We start from the raw sequence: 12389 nt of genomic DNA on the forward strand, positions 1-12389 counted from the left end.
CGTGAGGAATTTCATATCTACATTTTTTAATCAGCTACTGTCACGTGATCACATTACTTGGTCATATATCTACTGAACAATGCATGTGTAATATCACCGATTGTGGCGTCCGACAAGGAGCAATACGGTGACGTCACAAATGTTCGGCAAAGATGTATCATTTATCTTTTCCCCCCATCTCATTATTTCACAGATGTATTTGAATGTTTGTGGTTCGGTTGACCATTCAGTAATTTAGAAAACCTGCTCTATTCCCATGCCATCTACTTTTTATAATTCTCGCCGAAGCACGTTTCGTACAAATCTTAAGTAAATCGGTTTGTGTCCCATGCACATCAGTTGGTGTCACGTGATCATGTCGGTATCAATTCATTTCGTGATTACACATCCAGTCTCGCGTGAGCACGTGCGGTAACCATCGGTTAGTGTAAACAGTAATTCACCGATTTCAACTTCCCTGAGGGTTTTCCGTAATTTCTAGCATTTTATACATTTCAGTGTTATTTGCAATTGTGTTTTATGATTGTTTACTCTTTACATTATTTAAGCAGCACTGTAAGCCGGGGTCGTGATCATGCAGAATTGCATCATGTATACAGATCTGTATCGGTAACTACGTGCGTCACTAGGCAGCGTATCGTATAAACGAAGTGTCAATAACTATATAAACTTAACTGAGTATGTCGAATAAACAAGATACATATATGCGTCGGTAACTGCTTACATGTATTAGGAAGAATATCACACCAGCAAGACGTGTGTCGGTAACTGCTTAACTAGGCATGCGCAATGTATTACATAAGTAATATATATGTTGGTAACTATACTTAACTAGGCAGTGTATTACATAAGTAATATACCTGTCGATAACTATACTTAACTAGGCAGTGTATAATGTAAGCAATATATATCTGTCGATAACTATACTTAACTAGGCAGTGTATTACATAAGTAATATACCTGTCGATATCTATACTTAACTAGGCAGTGTATAATGTAAGCAACATATCTGTCGGTAACTATACTTAACTAGGCAGTGTAGTATGTAAGCAATATAACTGTCGGTAACTATACTTAACTAGACAGTGTAGTATGTAAGCAACATATCTGTCGGTAACTATACTTAACTAGGCAGTGTATTATGTAAGCAATATATCTGTCGATAACTATACTTAACTAGGCAGTGTAGTATGTAAGCAATATATCTGTTGGTAACTATACTTAACAAGGCAGTGTATTATGTAAGCAATATATCTGTCGATAACTATACTTGACTAGGCAGTGTATAATGTAAGCAATATATCTGTCGATAACTATACTTAACTAGGCAGTGTATAATGTAAGCAATATATCTGTCGGTAACTAAACTTAACTAGGCAGTGTATTATGTAAGCAATATATCTGTCGATAACTATACTTGACTAGGCAGTGTATAATGTAAGCAATATATCTGTCGGGAACTACACTTAACCAGGCAGGGTATAATGTAAGCAATATATATCTGTCGATAACTATACTTAACTAGGCAGTGTAGTATGTAAGCAATATATCTGTCGGTAACTAAACTTAACTAGGCAGTGTATTATGTAAGCAATATATCTGTCGGTAACTATACTTGACTAGACAGTGTAGTAAGTAAGCAATATATCTGTCGGTAACTATACTTAACCAGGCAGGGAATAATGTAAGCAATATATCTGTCGGTAACTATACTTGACTAGACAGTGTAGTAAGTAAGCAATATATCTGTCGGTAACTATACTTAACCAGGCAGGGAATAATGTAAGCAATATATCTGTCGGTAACTATAATTCACAAGGCAGGGTATAATGTAAGCAATATATCTGTCGGTAACTATCCTTAACCAGGCAGGGTATAATGTAAGCAATATATATCTGTCGATAACTAAACTTAACTAGGCAGTGTATTACATAAGTAATATGCCTGTCGATAACTATACTTAACTAGGCAGTGTATTAGATAAGTAATATACCTGTCGATAACTATACTTAACTAGGCAGTGTATAATGTAAGCAATATATCTGTCGGTAACTATACTTAACTAGGCAGTGTATAATGTAAGCAATAAATCTGTCGGTAACTACTTAACTAGGCAGTGTATAATGTAAGCAATATATCTGTCGGTAACCATACTTAACTAGGCAGTGTATAATGCAAGCAATATATCTGTCGGTAACTATACTTAACTAGACAGTAGTATATAAGCAATATAAATCTGTCGGTAACTACTTAACCAGGCGGTGTATTATGAAAGCAATAAATCTGTCGGTAACCATACTTAACTAGGCAGTGTATAATGCAAGCAATATATCTGTCGGTAACTATACTTAACCAGGCAGGGTATAATGTAAACAATATATCTGTCGGTAACTATACTTAACAAGGCAGGGTATAATGTAAGCAATATATCTGTCGGTAACTATACTTAACTAGACAGTAGTATATAAGCAATATATCTGTCGGTAACTACTTAACTAGGCAGTTTAGTATGTAGGCAATATATCTGTCGGTAACTACTTTACCGGTAATTTTTTATAATTTGGTTTAAGAAATATAAAACATCATAATCTGCATGCTTGTTTTCTTGCGTTTCAGTTAATGAATTGACACAGTCGATACAGATTTCGTAACGAACAAGATATTGCTGACACATTATGCAGGTTGCATTCGGAATGGTTCAGAATGATACATATGACATTCTTAACTGTGCAACATACACACTGTTTTACAAATGCAGGTGACTAAATGGTACATCATAAACTCTGTCGTAAAACATATGATGTTTGTGATATTCCGGACGGTACACTATGGACAAAGCCATTGGAAACACCTAGCCCCGATTGCAGTTCCTTTCGTCAAAGATGAACGAATCGACCGAGATGTTCCGGATGGGACACAGTCGTACTAATGCTTCTTTCGTTCTGAACGACAGCCGAACGCCAGGAACCTACTTAGCTGGAGTATAACGTGACACCAGTAATGTATATTGACATATGTTTTAAATCTGACTACCATTTTCCTACAGGACAGGATCCGAGAGTGTGAAATACAGTTTGATTGTATTGTATTGTATGTATACGTATAGCCAGTGCTTGCCTATCTCGATACAGTCCCCAGAGGTCGTACACCAGGCTCTGTGAAGTGCTAATGTCCCCCACTACACGGCCAATTGTCCGTACATAACTATCCATTAGCTCAATAGGCGGTTTGTGGTACTTGATGGGCCCAGCTGGGTAATTTCTTATTACTGTCATACCAAGGATGGAAAAGCAGACACTGAATCCTCTACTGGAGGTAAATCATATTTGTTTATCATTCCGATCTCTCGTATCGTTTCCCACACCCCTGTTACAGTACATTGACCGCGTAGATCGATGTTTCATGTGTGTATCCCCTTCCTCCTTCCCCCTTTTCAACAACCTAAAGACATTAGAACGATCTTACAAGTTTTGACCAAAGTACGTATAATTGTATCATAAATACAAAAATAAAACAAAAACACCAATGGGACCCATTATTTTATAAGTACGAACGTTACAGTTACTTAATTATGCAAATCAAGCCTGGAATATTGGAAAAGTCCTAAGACCCATCCTACTGGAGACCTACACTTCGGACAGCACTCATCTCTGTCCAGAGTTAGACAGCGGGAACCAGACGTATCAGGGTTAATGGGGATTGACCGACCAATCGAGTTGTCATTGTTGTTCATGTTTGTAAACGAAAAACACTGTTTAACGATAATAGCATGAAATAAAAATAAATAGTTTGTAAGTGTATGAGCGGTCTGAAACCCCCTGAGCGGTCCGATATTCCTGGAGTGGACTGCGATTTCCTGTATGTGCGATCTTTTGATTTCCTCTGCGGTTTGTGTTTTTCTGAGCAGTGTGTGTTTCCCTGAGGGGTCAGTGTTTCTCTGAGAAGTCTGTGTTTCCCTGAGTGGTCTGTGTTTCTCTGAGCGGTATGTATTTCCCTAAGCGGCCTGTGTTTCCCTGATAAGTCTGTGTCTTAGCGGTCGGTGTTTCTCTGAGCGGTCGGTGTTTCCCAAAGCGGCCTGTGTTTCCATGAAGGGTCTGTGTTTCTCTGAGCGGTATGTGTTCCCTGAGCGGTTTGTGTTTATCGGATCGGTCTGTGTTTCCCTGGGGGATCTGGTATACCCTGGGTGGTCAGTGTTTCCCTGAACGGTCTGTGTTAATCTGAGCGGTCTGTGTTTCCCTGAACGGTTTGTGTTTCCCTTTGCGGTCAGTGTTTTTCTGAGCGGTCTATATTTTCCTGAGGGGTCAGTGTTTCTCTGAACGGTCTGTGTTTCTCTTAGCAGTTTGAGTTTCCCTAAGGGTCTGTGTCTCCTTGAGCAGTATGTGTTACCCTGAGGGGTCAGGGTTTCTCTGCGCGGCATGTACTTCCCTGAGCGGTCTGTGCCTTTCTGTGCAGTCTGTATTTCCCTGAGGGGTCTGTGTTTCTCTGAGCGGTCTGTGTTTGTCTGAGCGTTCGGTGTTTTTCTGAGCGATCTGCGTTTCTCTAAGGAGTCTGGTATTTCCTGGGTGGTCTGTGTTGTAGAGAGAACTCAACTCTTCGAATGGCGGACTAAGACTCACTTTATTACCAACGCTATTGGAGAGTTTCACATCAAGGGCAATAACTCATAATGGCTTGACCAATACTGTTACACCTGAGGGGTCAGTGTTTCTCTGAACGGTCTGTGTTTCTCTTAGCAGTTTGAGTTTCCCTGAGGGTCTGTGTCTCCTTGAGCAGTATGTGTTACCCTGAGGGGTCAGGGTTTCTCTGCGCGGCATGTACTTCCCTGAGCGGTCTGTGCCTTTCTGCGCAGTCTGTATTTCCCTGAGGGGTCTGTGTTTCTCTGAGCGGTCTGTGTTTGTCTGAGCGTTCGGTGTTTTTCTGAGCGATCTGCGTTTCTCTAAGGAGTCTGGTATTTCCTGGGTGGTCTGTGTGTCCCTGATGAGTCTGGTATACCCGGGGTTATCTGTGTTTGTCTGAGCGGTCTGTATTTCCCTGAGGGGTCTGTGTTTTTCTGAGCGGTTTGTGTTCCCCGAGCGGTTTGTGTTTCTCTGATCGGTCTGTGTTTCCCTGGCGATCGTTTTTTTCTGAGCGGTTTGTGTTTCGCTGAGTGGTCTGTATTTCCTTGAGCGGTTTGTGTTTCTCTGAGGGGTCTGTGTTTCCCTGAGCGGTTTGTGTTTCTCTGAGCGGTTTGTGTTTCCCTAGGAAGTCTGTGTTTCCCTGGGCGGTATGTGTTTCTCTGAGTGGTTTGTGTTTCTCTGAGCGGTTTGTGTTTCTCTGAGCGGTCTGTGTTTCCCTGAGCGGTTTGTGTTTCTCTGAGCGGTATGTGTTTTCTTGAGGGGTCTGATATACCCTGTGTGATCTGTGTTTCCCTGAGGGGTCTATCTAGTATACCATGTGTTGTCTGTGTATCCCTGAGAGGTCTGGTATTCCTTGTGTTGTCTGTGTTTCCCTGAGGTGTATCGTATACCATGTGTTGTCTGTGTTTCCCTGAGGGGTCTAATATACCATGTGTTGTCTGTGTTTCCCTGAGAGTTCTGGTATCCCTTGGTTGTGTGTGTTTCCCTGAGGTGTATCGTATACCCTGTGTTGTCTGTGTTTCCCTGAGGGGTCTAATATACCATGTGTTGTCTGTGTTTCCCTGAGAGTTCTGGTATTCCCTGTGTTGTCTGTGTTTCCCTGAGAGTTCTGGTATTCCCTTGGTTGTCTGTGTTTCCCTGAGGGGTCTAATATACCATGTGCTGTCTGTGTTTCCCTGAGAGTTCTGGTATTCCTTGTGTTGTCTGTGTTTCCCTGAGAGTTCTGGTATCCCTTGGTTGTGTGTGTTTCTGGAGGCGGAAATAACGGTTGTAGTTCCTAGTTTGTATTGGAATTTGGAATGGAAGTCTGGTATGATGTATGTTATTTGAAATTATGTCAAATGACAACAGGAGTTGTAGATGTTACATGGTGCATGTAGTAGTTTGACTGACAACAATAATCCCAGTATCAGTAGACCATTATACTGATTACCCCTCAACAAAGGAACCAATCCGCCAAATTCGTCTAAAACTTGATGAACTGCATGACAGTGATCCGAGGGCGCTCCCCTTTTGTAATGCAATGATACGTGTATATCCGCGTCTTCAGTTACGACGTTTTATTGCGTGTGCATGCATTGTTTGTCGGCAATAATTGGCCAGCCCGGGATACATCGATTCCCGGCCGGTGTTGGCGGACATTAGTATAATTGTGGATGAGAGACTGCTGGCGGTGAGGCGGAATGAATCGAGTGTTCAATAGACTGATACAAAACTGATCCTATATTTGAGATAAGAAATATGGTTTCTTTCAAAAACCACACCTCGCTACCGATACATGCTGGTGATCAGGCTTCCCAAACGTAGCACCAAATGTGTTGAGTCAGCCGTTTCCGGTAAATCAAACAACCAACACAACTTAGACATGTATCAGACTTAGAACAACGTCTGGAGCAACTTCTCTCCTTGTCTTGTAACAGGAAACATTGGTAGACTATTTTGAAAACAAACTACAACGGCTACTTAATAAGAGTGCTGCTAACGATTCCTCACCCATGCAAAAAAAAGTAACCAAGAGCTAACTATGTGAGCCTACCTTTAACGCGTTCACCCATTAAGACACATCTGAACTCCCACAATTCAAAGGCTGGACTAGTTTATTGTGAAATTTCAGGGGTAAATCAGTTAAAGTTGTAACACTAACGTAGCTTAGATGCCGTACAACTCTATATTTGTGATCTACGTTGTATACAATTCTTTATTTGTGATTCACATTGTGAACAATTGTGATCTACGTTGTATACAATTCTATACTTGTGATCTACGTTGTATACAATTATATATAAGTGGGAGCTACGTTGTATACAATTGCGATCTACGTTGTATATAATTCTATACTTGTTATCTACGTTGTATACAATTATATATAATTGTGAGCTACGTTTTATACAATTGTGATCTACGTTGGATATAATTCTATACTTGTGATCTAAGTTGTATACAATTATATATAAGTGTGAGCTACGTTGTATACAATTGTGATCTACGTTGTATACAATTCTTTATTTGTGATCTACATTGTATACAATTGTGATCTATGTTGTATACAATTGTGATCTACGTTGTGTACAATTCTATATTTGTGATTTACGTTGTATACAATTCTTTATTTGTGATCTACGATACATACAATTATGATCTATGTTGTATCAATATGTGATCTACATTGTATACAATTCTAAATTTGTGATCTGCGTTGTATACAATTCTATATTTGTGATCTACGTTGTAAACAATTCTATATATTTGTGATCTACGTTGTAAACAATTATATATCTGTGATCTACATATGTACGTTGTAAACAAATCTATATCTGTGATCTACGTTGTAAACAATTCTATATTTGTGATCTACGTTGTAAACAATTCTATATCTGTGATATACGTTGTAAACAATTCTATATCTGTGATCTACGTTGTACTCCGTTGTATACAATTCTATATTTGTGATCTACGTTGTAAACAATTCTATATTTGTGAACTACGTTGTAAACAATTCTATATTTGTGATCTACGTTGTAAACAGGTCTATACTACGTGTATGTTGATCTATGCTCCCGTCGAACAGTTTTCATTACAATGCCAGATCTTTGGCTCACTAGTACTTGTGGCTTGACTGAAATTTATACGCCATATATAGTTATTAGCTATTTGTTCAAAACAATCAGTAGGTAGGCAAACACACATTAGACCATCTGTCACTACAAAATATGATGTTTACCTTAAAACGTATGCTATAATTATAGTATGTGCAACATCTACACAGGTCGTAAAGTTTGTTTCGCTTCCACCTCAATAGATATGTAATAAAATAGTGTTATCGGTGTGAAGCATTATTGGAATTCATAAAGAAAGACTGTGAGCTAAGATTTTTGTTTGTTGATATATTGTTTGGGTTGATGATATATATTGATGTTAAAATAGAAATGAAAATGAAATAAAATATAATACAAATAATATATAGATTTCTACCCATGCTGGGTTTCAAACCCCTTTGTAACGCTTAATTATAAGCTTTAATATAGGTAATTGAATACGTTTTGATAACCTAATAATGATCCTTAATTTAAGACAATTATATATAAAACATGCATTCCTGTGTTCCATAGTTTGAGATTAGTTGTAACCTGACATTACTAATCACCATGTGGAAGGCAATGTGACTGAAATCGTTGGCGTTATTTCAATATCACATGGACATCAATGGATTATTATCATACAATGTGACAAGAAATGCATGCCATTAACATATTTTTATCGCCAATTGGTTTTAATAAAAATTGTTTTAAATATGTTTTTTCTATAAAAAAGAGCTTCGCCTGTGTTTTATTCATACTACCATCTAAGCATGCGGATTTTCGCTACGTAACTTTCAGTTTCATTTATATGGTGTGTTTCAGGGTTCGTGGAGCATGCCTGGACACCTGACGATAAGATCGTGATGGTGTATTGTGTGGAGTTAGGAGAAATCTTCTCAGCATCCCAGTTTTATCATGGTAAGTCTTAATTAAACTATGGTAAGTCTTAGTTCTACCATGGTAAGCCTTAGTTCTACCATGGCAAGTCTTAGTTCTACCATGGCAAGTCTTAGTTCTACCATGACAAGTCTTAGTTCTACCATGGTAAGCCTTAGTTCTGCCATGGCAAGTCTCAGTTCTACCATTGTAAGTCTCAGTTTTACCATTTTATTTCGTAGTTCTGTTATGGTAACTCTCAGTTCTAACATAACAAGTCTTAGTTCTACCAAGGCAAGTCTTGGTTCTTCCGTAACAATTCTTGGTTCTACCAAGGCTAGTCTTAGTTCTTCCATGACAAGTCTTAGTTCAACCATTGTAAGTCTCAGTTCTAACATAGATAGTCTTAGTTCTACCAAGGCAACTCTTAGTTCTACCATAACACTTCTTAGTTCTACCATTGTAAGTTTTTTCTTCCATTGTAGTTCTTAGTTTTACCATGGCAAGTCTTAGTTCTACCATGGCAAGTCTTACTTTTACCATGTTAAGTCTTAGTTCTACTATGATACGCATTAGTTCTACCATTGTTAGTCTCAGTTGTAAGCTAGCTCTACCATGGTAAATCTTAGTTATCCCATGGCAAGTCTTATTTCTACCATGGTTTGTCACGTTTTACCATGGCAAGTTTCAATTCTTCCTTGGTAATTTTTAGTTCTGCTATGAAACATCTCATTTGTACCTGGTGATTCTTAGTTCTTCTTTGGTAACTCTCAGTTCTTTAATTGTATAGTTTTGCTCTTAGGTACATGGACAATTTTAGTCATTTAGGGCCATCTACCATTGCAAGTTTCAGCTATATCAGGATAAGTCACAGTTCTACTATATAGTACTGTAATGACTATCATGGTGTGTACTAGTTCTACAATGGTAATACATGGTCCTTAATTGGCTAGTCACTGTTCTATGATGGTATGTCATAGTTTGGTATTGGTAGTTAACAAAGGGGGGAGGGGGGCGTTGGCCAAGTGGTTAAGGAGTCTGACATTCTGCTACCACCAGCCCTCCACCACTGGGTCGTGTGTTCGATACATATGTGGGGCAGTCGCCAGGTTCTCGCCGTATGTCTGTGTTTTTTTCTCCTGGAACTCCGGCTTTCCTCCAACACGAAAACCTGGCACTTCCTTAAATGGCCGTAGCTGTTAATAGGACATAAAACACAAACAAACCAACAATGTAGCTAACCAATTCCACTATATGGTAGGTAGCTATGATGACTGTACCATGGTGTATACTAGGTCTACAATGGTAGACAGCTGTACATCTTTCCTTGTCAAGTTATACTTCTACAATTGTAAGTCACATATCGAACATGTTGTTGGATTGATCTACCGCTATTAGTCAGATAGTGTTAGAAGGGTAGGTCATTGTTATACCATATTTGGCAATTATAACGTACAGTTGTACTACTGAATTGCGCAGTTCTAAGCTGTAAGTCATTTGAGTTCTAACCTGTTAGTCATTTGAGTTCTAACCTGTTAGGCATATTTCTATCGGAATAAGTCAAGGTGCTCCCATACTAAATCCCGACTGTACATTTGTACTCTGTCATCCGTCTACCTCTGTAGTGGTTAAACCACGGTAAATCATACTGATGCATTTGTCTGTCGTATTTCACCAACGGTATACTGTAACGGTATACTGTCAGTAGTGATCTAACCAGTGTGTGTCTTATAAATACATTCCGAGATAATTGAATTACCAATTTGCATAGATAGGTCGCCTCTACTACGATGTTCTGTCCTTTCTATTTATACACGTAGTAATTGTTTCTGTAAGCCACAGCACTAACGTATATCTATTTCCTATATAAGATGGTACATGCATACTAATGTACAACGACCGTACCCAGGAGCACATGCGCGTGTTCATTAACATTGCTGTTGTTTGTCAATAGCTCAGTGTATACTTTTACAGTCGTCAACATTGACGGAGATAATTTACGGAGCGTGTCTTGTCAAAGAGAAAAACAATGACAATTTTGTTCACAATTATTTGCTTATTCAGGGGGAATTTCTAAACCAGAATCTACGTAATCGGGTAACATGAATACAAACGCTTGGCTAAGACAGACTACGTTAAACATCTGTGAAATGAATAATTTTAACCTTCAATCAAAATACAATTTGAAACCTATAGTGGTTCCCCGTTTAGACAGGTTTTTCAGTAACGAAGCAATCAAAATATAATGATAACGTAGCTTTCTCATATAGTGTTAACATGTTTTATTGTAGTGAAACATACATATTGTGAAACACTTGTGGTCAATCATGCCATTTTGTAACGGGAAGCCATTATTAAGTATGTGTTATTGCTGTTGAAGACCCTCTGGTTTTACGTCGGATCAAGTCTGCAGACAAGATATGGTATTTTGGAACTGCCTCGTCTCGTTTGTCACTGATCTTTAACCATTTCGGTTTTGTTTTATGCTATTCCCAAATGGATTTAAAATGTCAGAGACTTATCACAATGGAGGGAACTACTTTGGGTCTTACACATCAATAACATAAAACAATACAAACAGCGACCGTTCCTTTCAATTTATTGTAATCCCAGTTGTACTTACCGCTAGCCGTCGTTCACTTGGAGTTTATTTTGTTAGATTTTCTGGAAAGACGGATTCTAAATACTAGTCCAGTAAAGTATTCCCACCGCTAGATTACAAACGAGTTAAGTAATATTGGTAGCTCTGAAAAACTTGGTACCCAATATTCAAATTAATCGACGCACGTGACAATGATTGATGCAGCAAGTACGGCCACGGGCCTTGTGCGCCCTCTCGGGAGCGGGTTAGTGTGTATGGAAGTCGGCCTAGTGAGCCCTGTTGTTAGTAAAGATGGGCGTGTGTAAGTGGGCTGGAAAGAACAACAATTGTCTTTTATTGAATCGGATTACGTTTGCAATGGAAATATTTCCCTTGATACACAAATTCATCACTCGGGTTTAAATATAAAATACGTATCGATTTGTCGGGTTTCAACGTAATCACATGGTTATGCAAACAAAACTTCCCACTCTGAATACGGGATGTCGAGACTAATTCACTATAGCTTTTACACCGACAGCTCACAAGTTCTAACTCTGGAAAACTATAAGTGGGACCAAGTCAACGCATCCGTAAGCTATACGGCAATAATAAGAGTTATAATCTTACAACTGAGCTTATTTTAATACTAGTTCTATAATAGACGGTTTATTTATAAATCAACGTAATTTTCTCGTTTTACGTTTTAAGTATAAATTATTCTTGTAAACTATCGAATCACAAACCATAGATATATGTTGTCAACGTGGCGCTGATCAACGCGCACACTCATTTCACCTCTCGTTTGTTTCTCTCCTGAAAAGCTAGACGTCAATTCATTTGTTTCTCTCCTGAGAAGCTAGACGTCAATTCGTTTGTTTCTCTCGTGAGAAGCTAGACGTTAATTCGTTTGTTTCTCTGCTGTAAATGATAAACGTCAATTCGTTTCTTTCTCTGCTGTAGAAAATTGACGTCAAATCGTTTGTTTCTCTGCTGTAGAGGATGGACGTCAATTCGTTTTTTTTCTCTGCTGTAGAGGATATACGTCAATTCGTTTGTTTCTCTCCTGAGAAGCTAGACGTTAATTCGTTTGTTTCTCTGCTGTAAATGATAAACGTCAATTCGTTTCTTTCTCTGCTGTAGAAAATTGACGTCAAATCGTTTGTTTCTCTGCTTTAAAGGATTGACGTCAAATCGTTTGTTTCTCTGCTGTAGAGGATAGACGTCAACTCGTTTGTT

The 12389-nt window shown here is 38.7% G+C and overlaps 1 protein-coding gene across 1 annotated transcript in view; it reads left to right on the forward strand.

Annotated features, from left to right (window-relative positions):
- Window positions 1-12389, forward strand: part of LOC110448842 (universal stress protein Sll1388-like) — a 52172-nt gene that overhangs the window by 25301 nt on the left and 14482 nt on the right. The window contains exon 2 of the mRNA XM_021495311.1: window positions 8516-8611. Within this exon, the coding sequence (XP_021350986.1) occupies window positions 8516-8611 (96 nt within the window). The remainder of the gene's footprint in view (window positions 1-8515; window positions 8612-12389) is intronic.

The sequence above is a fragment of the Mizuhopecten yessoensis genome, unplaced genomic scaffold (genome assembly GCF_002113885.1).
Source record: "Mizuhopecten yessoensis strain PY_sf001 unplaced genomic scaffold, ASM211388v2 scaffold4359, whole genome shotgun sequence".
NCBI lineage: Eukaryota > Metazoa > Mollusca > Bivalvia > Pectinida > Pectinidae > Mizuhopecten > Mizuhopecten yessoensis.